This window comes from Suncus etruscus, chromosome 6 (assembly GCF_024139225.1).
Source record: "Suncus etruscus isolate mSunEtr1 chromosome 6, mSunEtr1.pri.cur, whole genome shotgun sequence".
Lineage (NCBI taxonomy): Eukaryota > Metazoa > Chordata > Mammalia > Eulipotyphla > Soricidae > Suncus > Suncus etruscus.
Genome location: NC_064853.1, coordinates 18,278,663 through 18,293,447, shown reverse-complemented (window position 1 = coordinate 18,293,447; position 14,785 = coordinate 18,278,663). Strand labels below are relative to the sequence as shown.

The 14,785-nt window shown below is 32.4% G+C and overlaps 1 protein-coding gene across 1 annotated transcript in view; it reads right to left on the bottom strand.

The window, feature by feature from the left end:
- Positions 1–14,785, bottom strand: part of C6H1orf87 (chromosome 6 C1orf87 homolog) — an 81,315-nt gene that overhangs the window by 29,486 nt on the left and 37,044 nt on the right. Inside the window, exons 7-8 of the mRNA XM_049775247.1 lie at positions 13,651–13,816; positions 4,423–4,520 (exon numbers count right to left, since the gene is read on the bottom strand). Coding sequence (XP_049631204.1) covers positions 4,423–4,520; positions 13,651–13,816 — 264 coding nt within the window. The remainder of the gene's footprint in view (positions 1–4,422; positions 4,521–13,650; positions 13,817–14,785) is intronic.

Sequence of the window (14,785 nt, the reverse complement as noted above, 5' to 3'; positions counted from 1 at the left end):
ATCAACAAATTACTCAAATACAGTAACCGTTGATGAATATTGAGATGAAATGAAAAACAGTTAAGAAGAACAAAATGTTGGGTTTATAACTTGATATAAATTTTACTGACTGCAACATTTGAGCAAAAACTTGAAATATTTTGTGTGAAAATATCTGGACTACGCATTCTAAGTAGGGAATATGTTCAGAATATAGAATATTAGTGTTCATTGGGTATGCTGGTCTGTTTGAAGAAGAAAAGGAAGAACAAATGAAGTTGTCTAAGAAGTTAAGGGAGGAGTAGATTATGCAGAACTATTTTAAAGAAATTTGATTGTTTTCTATCCCAGTGGAATAATATACTCTTTTTTTTTTTTTTTGGTGTTTGGGCCACACCCGGCAATGCTCAGGGGTTACTCCTGGTTGTCTGCTCAGAAATAACTCCTGGCAGGCATGGGGGACCACATGGGACACCGGGATTCGAACCAACCACCTTTGGTCCTGGATCAGCTGCTTGCAAGGCAAACGCCGCTGTGCTATCTCTCCAGGCCTGAATAATATACTCTCATAATGTGTATATTTTGAATCAACGAACATGTTTTGGTAGGTTTTATTGATATTTTAATCTTTAAGTTTTGGTTCTTTGGGGGACTTTTTTGTTTAAATGTTTTTGCTTTATGAATTTAAAGCTATATTATAATGTTTTTTTGTAAACATTTAGTTTAATATATCCTTTTGATAAATGGAATTTCTGGAAATATCTTTTCCAATGAAACTTTTATTGATACTAGTATAATCTCTCCATCTTTGTTTTTATTAAAGTTAGAATGGTTTATTTCTATACTTTAACATTTAGTGCCTGTCTTTTCTTTTTCAATAATTTTATTAAAGGCCAGTCTTAGTTCTCTTGACTTTTAATAAAATATGAAAATTTATGCTCATACATAGGTATATTTAGATAAACATGGAGCTATAATTTGCATAATGCTTTTATAGATTAATTACATATATTTATGTTTATATCTTTTTGTTTATTTTATTATCTAAGTGGACTATTGTTTACATTTTATATTATGTATTATTATATTTGATATACACTCTTTAGAAGGGACATAGCAACAGTGTTCCAGGCTTATTCCTGGCTGTGCTCAGGGATCACTCCTGTCTAGGACGGGTGACCACGTGGGTTGGGAATTTGAACCAGAATAGCTCCCCACTTTTTGGACTCTCTTTGATTTTTATTTGTATTTATAGCAGTATTTGTCTATTTAATATATATTTAAGTATATAAGTATATAAATTTATAATTATGTAATGTAAATATATAAAATATTTATAGATATATTATAGATTATATATATTTATAGAGATATAATATAAATACAAAATAATATAAATATATACAGTATGTATATATTATATTTATATACAATATTTATAACTTTACATAAAGCCTGTATTATCTAACTTGTAGTATAAGAACTAGGTCAAAGTACACATCTAATTCCCTCTATGGATCTTGAATAATATGGTAAATACTTTTTTTTTTATAATAATGTCAATACATCTCAAAGACTTTTCTTTTTACATTTTACATTGTTTTGTCCCCTTATTCAGAAATTTTTTTAATTTTTATTTTGACTAAAGTGGATTACAAATCTTTCACAGCAAAATTCTAGGTACAAAGCGACACTGAATCAGGGGCACTCCCACAACCAATATTGTCCATCCCTGCTCCCAGCATTTGTCCCACAAACCCCTCCTTTACCCCCTCACCCGGGCTGCTAGCACAAGTGGTCTCCTCTTATATATACTTATATATATGTATATACTTATATACTTAAATATATATTAAATAGATAAATACTGCTTATAAATACAAATAAATAGCATGTTGTAGATTGGGTTATCGATTCTGCTGTCAATGACTTTGGATTTGATGTTTAATTCTGATCATTTTTTTATTTCTACTTAATGTTCATACAATTGTTTGGTCTTGGAACCCTCCATTATTTCCCCCTTAATTTGTGAGGTGGAACAAGATGGTTCAAGTTTTGTGGTTCTGTTTGAAGGAAAGAAAAAAAATAAGTAAAATAAAGTGGGCAAAAATCAAACAAACAAAAATGGGAGGAGTCCTTCTAAAGGCTATAAGGCTATAAATATCAATTTAAGAGAAGAAAGGGAAAAGGAAAGAAAAACATAACTACAATACTAAAAAAATTTTTTTTAAATCAAACAAAAAAGTTAAAATGCACCACAGCAATAAAAGAAAACAACCACACAATAACCACGGTCCTGAAATAAAAACAAAACAAAGCACAATTAAAAAAACCCATGAGCAAAAACAAGTAAACAACAAACAACAACAATAACAAAATAAAAAAAATTAAATTGTGCTTCTCTTTTTTTTTTCTTGCATTGGCACAATAAATATTGGGGAGATTAGAAAGGGAATTTCCCTGACCTAAGAGATACAGGGATTCTCCGCCCTTGAAGTATACTGTCATGGAAATAACTAAAGGCTCTGTACATGTTCTTTTACTCTCTTCTAGGTCCTTTACTGGTGTCTGGAAACTTTCTTCTCCATCGTGGATGATAAAATTATGCCTCTGTAGCTAGAGATCTTGGTATTTGCCCAGGTCAAAGAATGGAGCCTAGGATGGAGTCTTTATTTATGATTCTAGGAGTTCTGTTCCATTGCTGTTGTTTTAGCCATCCTTCTGTAGTTGATGGTCTTGGTTTTTGCCCATTTTCTTTCTTTCTTTTTCTTTAAACTTTTATTTATTTATTTTTATTTGTTTGTTTGTTTGTTTTTGGATCCACACTCAGAGGCACTCAGAAATCGTCCCCAGCAGTCTGGGAGATCATATGGGATGCTGGGAATCAAACCTGGTCCCTCCAGGTTTGGCCACATGCAAGGCAAACACCCTACCATTGTGCTATCTCTCCAGCCCCTGATTCCCAAATTTTCTTATTTTTTATAGAGTTCATAGTCTTGAGAAACACTTATTAGAAATTTTGTAAAATATAGTTTTTCTGTATTTCATCTAAATTTTTCCTTATTACAAATTTATTTGTTTCAAGAAAATGAAATTGTATTTTGCATCTCAGAAGTTTTGAGCCTTTTTTCTAATATTGTCCATAACTTTCAAAATGATTGCATTACCCTATAATTTCTTGAATAAATTTGAAATATTGTTTTATAAACATTATGGTTTTTATATAATTTATAGTATCTCATCTGTATTGATTATGAATTTGCTACTATTTTAATTTTTAAATGATAATAGAACATTTCCTGCCTTTTAATAATATTGGTAAATTATGCATAAATTCTAGAGGAAATATACATTTACTATTCTTCACTTTATTTTAGAAGCTATAGATACACATAAAAGTTTGGACACCAGATTGGGTAACATAAAAACAGTTTTATTATTTGAAAACATGACTAGGGCTTTTTAGATTTTGGACAATTTACCTCAATATAGCATAATACCCATTGAAGATTCTACCTCATAGCATCTGATTCTTTTTGGTGAAGACAAACTATTTCCAAACCTGTGTTATATTTAAAACATTTTCTGCCTTTTTCTTTTTGTTTGGAGCTGTTCATTTGTGCTAAGGGTTTACTCTTGGTTCTTCACTAAGGAATCACTCCTGGCAAGCTCTGGCAACCATAGGGGATGCCAGAGATTGAACCAGGGTGAACCTTTTACGAGACAAATGCCCTACCCACTCTAGTACTGCTTGGCCCCTGCTTCTTTCTTTAAACTCTAGTCCTTGAATAGTTTCTTCTAATAGTTATATTAGATAATACTCACATAGAGACATAAAGGAAACTGAAAATTTTTTAGAGAAAAGTTTTTTGGTTATCTCTCACTCTTCTGCACTATACATTTTATCTTCCTCATGTTATCAAATTCCAACCTCAATTTCTTAAATGCAAGGAGAATTCTTGGTGCTCATATGCATGTTTATTTATTTGTTAAGCAAGATAGTGTCTAATGAAACTAATTTAGAAAGATGTGAGGAGAGAGATATATATGTTACACAGAAAGAGCAGAGGCTTCTCCCATGTGGAAATAAGCAAATAAACAGAGACAAGCAATTAAGAAACTTGTTCAAGGGAGAACAGGGGCTTGGAAAGCCTCTTCCTCTTTATTAAATTTCTCTTATTCAGTAGCTGAATGAAGTTAAAGTGAAATGGTAAATCTATAGTCCTATAGTTTAAGTGAAATGGTAAATTTGATTCTTATTAGTCAATAATGACTACAAATGGAAAAATGCATTTTTTGGTAAAGAATACTATGGTATTTTTACATAAGTATTCCTTAACTCCCCAATTTCTTCAATTATAAAAATTAATTGTTTTAATCATAAAACTAATCTCAGTGTTTTGCATCCTAATTAGAGGCCACATGAACAAAATATCAACTTACTTTATTTCATTTCGATAGCCCAAATCTTGATGGTTCAGCAATGTTTCTAGGAGGCTCAGAGTCAGAGATATTCCATGCTTCCCACATATAGCTCTAATCTGAAAATAAGAAATGATTTGAAGGTTTATTATTACAAAATTAAGATTCAACCTTTTCCTCCACAAATTATAACATACATGGTTTCTAAATAAAACCAATGCCACAAAGTGCATTCTATCACCAGGACATGTAATTCAAAGCAAAAGTATTCAACTGAATCTTCATCTATGGTTAATTTTTATTTGGTTAACTCAGTACTATTATTATTTAGTTACCATTAAGCTTTGGTGATCAAAGAAATTCATTCAGGGAATTGAAAAAAATCAGATAAAGGGGTAAACTGTATAGTGAAAAGTGTATATGAAAAGGAGACATTTGGTCCATGAGAAACCATTATTAATAATATCATTTTAAAGAAAATAATAAAATAAAATAATATCAGAAACCTATATTCATATTTTGTGATTCCTTGAGATGTTTATCATAATCCATATTGTGTATATTATAGTGTTTAAAATATATTTTTCAAAATTAAAATGTCCATATTCAGGGACCAGAGCAGTGGAGCAAGCAGTAGGATGTTTGCCTTGCACAAGCTGTCCTAGGATGGACTGCTATTTGATCCCTCGCTTTCCACATGGTCCCGCAAGCCAGAGTGATTTCTGAGTTCATAGTCAGAAGTAACCCCTGAGAGTCACCAGATGTGGCCCAAAGTCCAAAGGAAAAAAAAAGAAATGTTCATATTCATATTAAAACAAATAAAAGTTTACATTAAAGTTGATAAAAAAGAATATACAAATGCTCTGTAATTCAAACCTATATTATAAACAATATAACTATAAAACATAATAAGGTATTTAAGTTAAAATATAATAAATAATACGCCTATTAGCAATATTAATATTAAATAATTTTCTACATCCACTTTATAAAATAAACACATTGCATTAACAGAGTTAATATTAATTTCTATTATATTTAATAATGTAAGAAAACATATATCTAGAGACTGACCTCCTCAATGTCAGATTGTTAATGAATTATATAATTTAATCTGTAACTATAATGCTCTCTATATATTATATATGATTAACAGGAGATAAATTTTTTTTCTAGAGGAATCCAGATGCTAAAACTATAGTTTCCCAGGATCTGAAATTTTTCTGCATCTAGGTGATTAACCAGTTTATTTTTTGTTCTTCGAAATTTTTAGAGGTTTTCTGATTTATACTTTTATTGGTGGTTTCCTATGAACATAATCTCAACACCATGCCTATCACCAGTGTACCCACCTTCATCCCTCAAGTGCCACAATGCCCCTCTTTAAAGCCCCCTCCAAACAACTTAAATGTGTTGATTCATTTTCCTGTTTTGTTGTCTTTTAGCTCTTTGTTGCTACCTTGCTCTATAAATTTAGGTTCCAAATATAAGTGGGATAATTTTGTGTCTATCCCTTTATTTCTGGCTTCATTCAACATATTATCATCTAGTTAATTTTAATAACATTATTTTTGAGAGGAAATTTAGAATTGTGTCTCTTAGTATGCTTTTTCATTATTATGCTTTGATATCTTAGAGTTTTATTAACATTCGAAAGACTGTACCTCTCGTAGCTTGATAGTCCCTATAAAGAATAAGAGGCTAGGTAGCATATACACTTAGAAAGTGTGATTTATATACAATTTTATAAGTATTATATAATTTTATAAAATTATAATATAATTACATCTGATACTATAAATATAATATAAATGTTATAATATTAGATATTGTAAATTACACCTATAAAGTGTGATTTATATCTGAAGATCAACTGCCTTTTATTGGATTTCTCATACTTAACCATTATTTCTTTACCCTATTTATTCCAAAACCAAGTGTTAAGAAACTAAGGATAATTTCTTTATTATAGTTTCTACTAAAATTATTTGAACTAGGCAATTCTAAACCTGTTAACCCTGACTCATCTAACACACAATGAAGGCAATTGTTAACTTTTCCCTCTGTCTATTGACTCACCCCTCAAAAATTTCCTGATGACCTTCATAGTACATGAATAATTCATACATGTTCACATCACCTACATAATAATAGTAATAATAATGATAAATAATACACAGTCTTGGGAATTGTGAATAATGATTTCAATGACAGCTACCTCCTGATATGTTTACCTGACCATACATGAGTAATAATAAAAATCTACATTTCATTTTCAGTTGCCTTTTTAGAGAGAAAGGAACAACTCACTTAAATCTGAATAATTCATATAGTTCTAAAAAGGTATAAAATTGTATATTATTATTTAAAAGAGAAAAAAATAGATTTGGCCATAAAAATGATCAAGTTTTCCAAAAGAAAGTAATTGAAGGGAACTTTAGGAAAAAAACATAAGTAAACAAGTGAGAGAGAATATGGGTCTTTTAGAAACTGCTTTTATTTTGACATCTATTGGTACTAAAAAGCATTATATACTATTTTTATAAGGATGGGTAATGCTTCCCTACAATATCATCACTTTACTGAATTCTGAAGTTTATTGAAGTCTGGATTTCTGTTTCACTCATTTTCCTATCACCATTGCCTAGAAAACTAGAAGATCAATGACTTTGAATAAATTGATAAATGCATGGAGCAATTAGGAAGTGAATAAATAACTTGCAGATATGAAGAGTGGTTTGAAATAGAATCAAGAAGCAGAACGTAGTTATGTCAGGCTATTTTTTCCTTTAAATATTGCGTTATCAGAACATATTGATGTATTTTTATATATAAATAGAAGCGATTATTCTAAAAACAGCTTATTTATTTCTGGCAGCATTGAGATTTGCCCTAGGCTAAAATGAACAACAGATTAAAAATTGTATATCAGGGTTCCTAGAAGCAGATTGATTGATAGATGCTAAATTCTGACTGCTGATAGTTGAAAAGGAGCAATGGAAGCATTTATTAGACAACCCAAGTAATACTTAATTATTTAATTTTATTATTAAAATCTTTTAAAATGAGTATTCATGATGACAACCATTTTTATTAAGGAAAATTACTCTGTGAAGTTTCTAATACGATTATTTCTTATTAATAGTAAATAATATTATTTAATAAGTAAAATGTAAAATAAATATCTACTTCTTCAAAATGTTTCATGGAAAAATGGTGCACAGAAGTTTTTATCCTTCCTAGTTGTAGATTAATTTGAGTTGAATCTTAACCAAGGCTAATACTTTGTCATAATTTTAAATTTAATACATATTTTCCTAATTATGAATGGCATTTTTCATATATATTCTGGTTTATTATGCCAACCTTCTTTTAATTTTCTTTTCTTTATTTTTTTATTGTGACTTAAGTTCATTACACAGAATTATTTATGGTACATAGTGACAATGAATGAAGGGCATTCCCACCACCAATGTTGTCCCCCTTCCACTTCTGTTCCCAGCATGTCTCCCACATATCCCTCCTTTACCCTCCAGAATCCTAGTGCAGCTGGTCTCTGCCTTACAGCTTGTTATAGATTGGGTATCTATTCTACTTGGTGTTCCAGTCTGGTCATTTTTTATTTACACTACATGTTCATGACTGGTCCTGGTATCATTCTTCCCCCCCCACCTCAATTTATGAGGCTGAATGATTCAAGTTATGCTATTCTGTTGGAGATAAAAAGGTTAAGGAAAAGAGAAGAAAAAAATTGGTATCAACTACTAAAAAGAAAAAATAATATCCACAAAAGTGAAAAAGGAAGAAAAAAAAGTGGAATAAAAAAGAGAAGGAAAATAATATCAAAAAACAAACAAAAATAAAACAAAACAAAACCAGAAAAAGTGCTGCAGTGGCAGGGTTTGGTGTTACCCCACCTTTTTTTTTTTTTTTTTTTTTTTGTATAGGCACATTAAGCATTGGGGAAGGAAGGAAATTCCCGTGGCCTAAGAGATTCAGGGTTTCTCCACTCTTGAAGCATATTGTCATGGGAACAACCACTGGCTCCATACCTTCTCATTGCCATACCCCAGTTTTTTTTTTGTTTGTTTGTTTGTTTGTTTTTTTGTGGTGTCAGGAACTTTTCCTCTTGGTTGTGTCCCTTCTTTTTCTATCTTAGCTTGTACCGTCATAATTTCTTGCTTGGATTATTGGAACTGCTTTCTGTAGAGACCCTTTTGTCTCAAATTCTCAATGTCCTATTGGAATGCTGTCTTACAATTTTGAATTTTGTCTTAAAGTTCACTTTTTTAATATTTTTTAATAACCTTGCTTTATTCTATTGGGCTTCAGAATTAAGTTCACACTCTTTAGAATGATAAATCACAAAATTGCTCCTATTGTAAATTTTTATATTATCGTAAAAGCATCTCCTATTATCCCTACCTACCATCTATTCCCTATGTCTTCTTGATTATATGGATGCAATACAGTACTCTGAGATATCTGAATATAATTTATTATTGGTCTTTCTAATTGGAGTACCTTATATATTTATTTACTTTGTCTCAAGCCCCCAGTTCCCTGCCAAATCCAGCTCTTCAAAGTTTTATTTTTTGAATAAATTCCTCTGAAGAGTTTTTGGACGAGGTTTTGTTGGTGCTACTTCTTTGTGTTCACAATCAACTGCCATCACTAATTTTATTTCTCATACAGAACATGAAAACATGATTAAAGTTTTGCCATTTTCCTGAGTTCTTGGAGAACAGGGCTTGAAACCATTGTTCTCATTCTGTTGTCCACAGAGCCTCATCAATGCACAGAGCATATTTGAAGATTTAAATGCTGAATGCAAAATACTGATTAACTATGGCATACTGATTAGATGGTTATTGCATTGGGAAGGAAATTAGTGTATGTTCATAAAATAATTTTATAGTTTTAAGGGCAGATGTACTACTTATATGGACATGATGATTACGTTAAAAATAAATCCTGACATACTTCAGAAAAATGTCATACTCTTGATCAGTAGGTAAACTAGATTTATTGCTAGAGTTTTACCATACTAATAGACTTTTCAGTCAGAAACACTGCTTCTTTCAATAATAGAATGCCCACCTTATGATCATGATGAAGTTTCATAAAAATGATAAAGGAGTAATAGAGGTAAATTAATCTGAATTTAAGACAGTTCCTTTAGGGAGGAAGATCTGGTAATAGTTATGGATGGGGCTGGGTTGTGAGGCAGAAAGCAGGTAGACTCAAAAGGTGAATATTGATTAAACATAAAAGATTTAAAAAGAGTTTACATATTCAGGAACTTTAATGTACCAGAAATCTATCAAATGTATGCCTGATATGGATAATAAACAGTGTCATATTATTAATAAATATGTTGGAACCCACTGTATTTCAGTTGCCCTGAAGAAACCTTCCACTGAATAAAAGAACAAAATAACATTGCAAAATGATGAAAGATATTTTACTTTTATAAGTTGTTTGTTTAAGTCCTACCTACAATGGAAAAATATTGAAGATCACTCATTCATTAGTACAATAAACTATGATATACTAATTATTGGTATATTACACAGCCATAAAATTAATGTTGACTTAGACATAGAGTCTTTCTGGCTATGTATATTGGGAGAAAATTTCCAGGAATAAGTTTTTTCTAAGGGTTAAAATCATAAATCTGATTACTATTCTTTTTATTTTAACTTGGGCACCATGATTTTCAATATGGTTAATAGTAGTTTCAGGCATGCAAAGTTCAAATATTGTACCCATTACCAGAATGCCAGCATCTGTCTTGTGACTTTTAAAAATAATTTATATTTTCAATAAATTTTATGACATAAACACAAAAATATGGGTATCTTAATAAAATAACAGCATGCTTTAAAAATGTATAGAAGCAGTTCCTAGGACTTCCTTGGAATACTATCCCCTTTTTAAAAATATGCCTAGGGTTTTCCTGGAAACCCACTTTTCTTCGAGCAAAGAACTAACAGAAAGCACCCTATCAACATTTTAAGTTGTACCAGTGACTACTAACAACATCACTCAACTTCATCTTTCTAGTGCTCCTGCCCTGAGTAAGAGGAAAGGTATGGAGTATCATTCATTTCAGGAATACTAGGAATAGAAAAACTGAAGCCACAGAGATAGAAATAAGACATTTATTGTTTTTTCTATCCATTCTGAAAGATCAAATTTCTATTGATTCAAGCAGTCATCCATAGGTAATCATTTAAGATTTTGTTTATTTATCTTGAGAACCTACAGGTAATTTGCGAATGCTTTGAAATGTTGGTTCTTGAGCACATATTCTCCTACTCCAATCCCTTGAAGACAGGATACAGATTTTTACAAAAAATTTAGCGTTCTGGGATTCTGTCCTCCATCCCAGAGCGATTAAAGTGTGCTGATCATAAAGGATAAAGATCCCTTATAACTTTGATGGGCCTTTCTAATCTACTCTAAAGTCCTGTGTCCCAAAACAAGATGTTTTAAGGGTGCAAGCCTTGCTGAATTCTATATCCAATGTCCCTTGGGCCTCAATTTGTCTCACATTCTGGTGAAACAGAATTTTATTTTATATGCCTCCCAGAACTGTAATATACTTTGAGTGAGTTCCAGATGTCTTAAGAGCTGCCAGATGGCTCACAAGAGGCCGACCAGCTTCAAGGAAAATGTGCCCTATTTCCTTGGATATAAACCACAAATTTAAGCTTTCAGGGCCAGCTGGGGGGGGGGGGGGAGAATGTTCAGGTCTGTTCTGATAGCCAGTGCTAAGTGCCTTCATCTACTTATCAAATAATCTTCCCAATAGACACAGGAGGTAGATACTTGGAACCCAGTTTTGCCAGATGAAAAATATGAGACTCAAACAGTTTAAGCAGATTTATTTTGATTTTCCAGTCATTTATGTTCCATTTTACTAGCATCATCTGAAAACAATTCAAGCTTCGCTGAACCTGTTCTATAGTTTCCAATCTAAAGAGAATTACTGCTTCTTATTCTATTTCTACTGATTTTCTTATAAACATAATAAAGGCCATTTATGTTGTGCTGTGTGAAATCTGTCCTGTCCTTTCTTTCAAGTTAGACATGGTTGCATGGGATATCCACATATTTACACAAGCTTATAAACACCAATGTCATCTTTGTCTTTGTATGGCTAGAAGATTGAAAAGATACATCTTTTCGTCTCACAATAGAGTTTTGTTCAGTGATTTATGCCTTTGCTTCTTAGTAAATATTACTATTATTTGTTTAACTTTCTCACTGTCTCCTTCCCAATCCTCATCAACTTAGATAGGAGACATTTTATAATCTTTTCTAAAAGATCCTTTTCTCACATAATTTTATTCTATTCTTCTAGAATTCTAATTCTTATGTCTTAGATTCAGTAGAATATTCCAAATATATATTTTCTTTTCTTTTTTCTTTTTCTTTTTCGGCCACACCGTGATGTTCAGCGATTACTCCTGGCTATGCACTCAGAAATAGCTCCTGGTTTGGGGGACCATATGACCATATGGGACGCCAGGGGATTGAAATGTGACCATCCTAGGTTAGCGAGTCCAAAGCAAATACCCTGCCTGGGCCACCCCTCTGGCCCTGCAGATATATATTTTCTAATTGTATTTCAATTCTGGATCTCAGTCTCTAGTACTTTTTGTTTTGTTTTGTTTTGGGGCCACCCCTGGGGCATTCAAGTTACTCCTGACTGAGCTCAGAAATCGCTCCCAGCAGGCTAATGGAACAATGTGGGATGTCAGGGAATCAAACCAGGTCCATCCTGGGTCGGCCACGTGCCCTACTACTGTGTTAGTACTACAGTCCCACTTTCCTATATTTTGAATGGTGACCCTGTCATTGTCTCACTGTGGCCCTTAGGTAATTAATCCAATTGGCTGCTATGATACTTTTCTCATGTATTATATAGAAATTATAACATCTATTAGATTTTATATTCATTTATTTATTATTATTTTTGGTACTTTTGGGGTTTTGTTCTTGGGCCACACACAGTGAAGCTCGGGTTACTCCTGGCTATGCACTCAGAAATCGCTCCTTGCTGGGGGGACCATATGGAACTCCGGGGGATCGATCGATGACCGTCCTTGGTCAGCCGCATGCAAGGCAAATGCCTTACTGCTGCACCACCGCTTTGGCTCTGATTTTGTATTTATTTGTAAGTGATTAACTTTGTAAGTGTTAATTGAAAGAATATAAGTACAGAATATATATGTGGGCACTTAGTGAGAACTTAATCAAGATTGGTGATGACAAATAGTTGCTAGTAGAATTACAGTGGTAAGGGTCCTTATTTTTCTTCATGTATAAACTAGCCTCAGAGCTATGATTTGTTTAACTAATAATAACACGTGAATTAATCCAGATGTGGACCTGATTTTATGAGATTCATTTACACTTTTAATTAATGCTTCAAACTAGTGTGCTAATCTTCATTAGCCATGAGTAAACTCAGGTCTGAAAATGATGTTCCAAAGGAATAGAAAAATCACATGCTAACCTCATTTGGAAAAAACATGTGCTGACTTAGAAGAAGTAAGCCACAACACACATGGTTGAAAAACATGTAACATGGGACTGGAGTGATGGTACAGCAGGTAAGGTATTTGCCTTGCACATGGTTGACTGGGTTTGATCCTTTGTATCCCTTATAGTTTCCTGAGTTCAGTAGGAGTAATTTCTGAGTGAAGAGCCAGGAGATACCTTTGAGCATTGCTGGGTATGGACCCTCATCAAAAAAAAAAAAAAAAGACCTGTGATATATTTTTGCTACTATGACATAATATGCTATACATATACTGTGAGTATTCTTATAGTCTCTCTTATGGAAAACACACCTCAATAAAATAATTAAATAATTTCTTTTCTTTCTTTTTTTTTTTTTTTTTTTGGTTTTTGGGTCATACCCAGTGATGCTCTGGGGTTGCTTCTGGCTTGGGGGACCATATGGGACGCTGGGGAAATTGATCTGAGATACATCCTAGGCTAGCATGGGCAAGACAGAGGCCTTACCCTTTGCACCACTGTTCCAGCCCCAATAAAATAATTTCTTGTGATAATTCTGCATATTTTACTATATTATTTTTAATTTTAGAGCATAAAAAACCAATTGTTTAAAACCATTCACAGGAACTATTCAGATCTAACAATTTATTGTTTTTATAGACCCAGGATATAGGCAGTTTTTAAAGATAAGCAGTTTTGTAATATCATTTTGATTACCTTGGGTGGAGGCAGATACCCTGAGAATGAGCGATCTTCTTTTCGAAAACTCAAATTGAGATTCTCTAGGTTGAGTTTGCCATTTGTTGCCCTTAGTGCCATCTTTAAGACCTCCACCAAGCTCTTGTTCACTTCTGACTGGGAACTGGTGTCTTGAGGGTTACTTCTATTTGGAAAAATGGGGGAAAATGCTGTAAAGGTAATCCATTCAGAATAATTCTGTATCTTTAACTCTTCACTTCATCTCTGCTCCACATTGTGGTACCAGAGCCCATTTAGCATGGCTCCTTGCATTTCAATAACAGGGCCATGCAGGTGTATGTAGTGACTTCACAGATTAACTTAAATCTGTTCATTCTAGGTATCTATGTGTTATCCTTTTCCATAAGGCACCAAAAATTTGACTAAAATATAGAGTAAAATATATCATCTATATTTCTACTTTTATTCTTATGGCTGACAGAAAAAAACCAAAATTGAGTATAATAGTTTATATTAATGTGCTTGATTTTAATATTCTGATATCCAAACAATTATGGTAGCAAATTAAAAATTCAAACTATTCATTGCTACCAGCAAAGAAAATCCATTCTTGTAAGGTTCTTAAGAAATTATAAAGAATAAAATCTCTGAACAAGATGAACATCTTGCTTTCTTTTTGAATCAACTATTTACATGTAGAGACTTCAGAACAAGTGTTAAATGTTATTGTGTACTTCTTTTATGACTTAAAATGTATGCATTATTAAGGCAATAAAGTGTTACAGTTGTTTATTTTACAAACTAATTTAAAACACTCACATGTTTGACATTCAATGGTATTGGTATTTTCAGACCTAACCTTGCTATCTTTCCTAGAGTGAAGACTTTCTAATTTCCACAGTGTCATATTAAATGACACATCCTTAGAGGGACATTCCATGACATTCCCCCAGTATCCACTCATGCAAATCATTTTTCTATTTAATGCTATGATGAAAAAGTTCTTAACAGTCACTTGTCCAAGATAAAGTACTTATTTACAGCCTTGCAATTTGATTTTTGTTTTGTTTTGGGGTCACACTTGGCTGTTCTCAGGGCTTATTCTTGGCTCTGCACTCAGGAATCACTCTTGGGCTAGGGCAACCATTTGGAA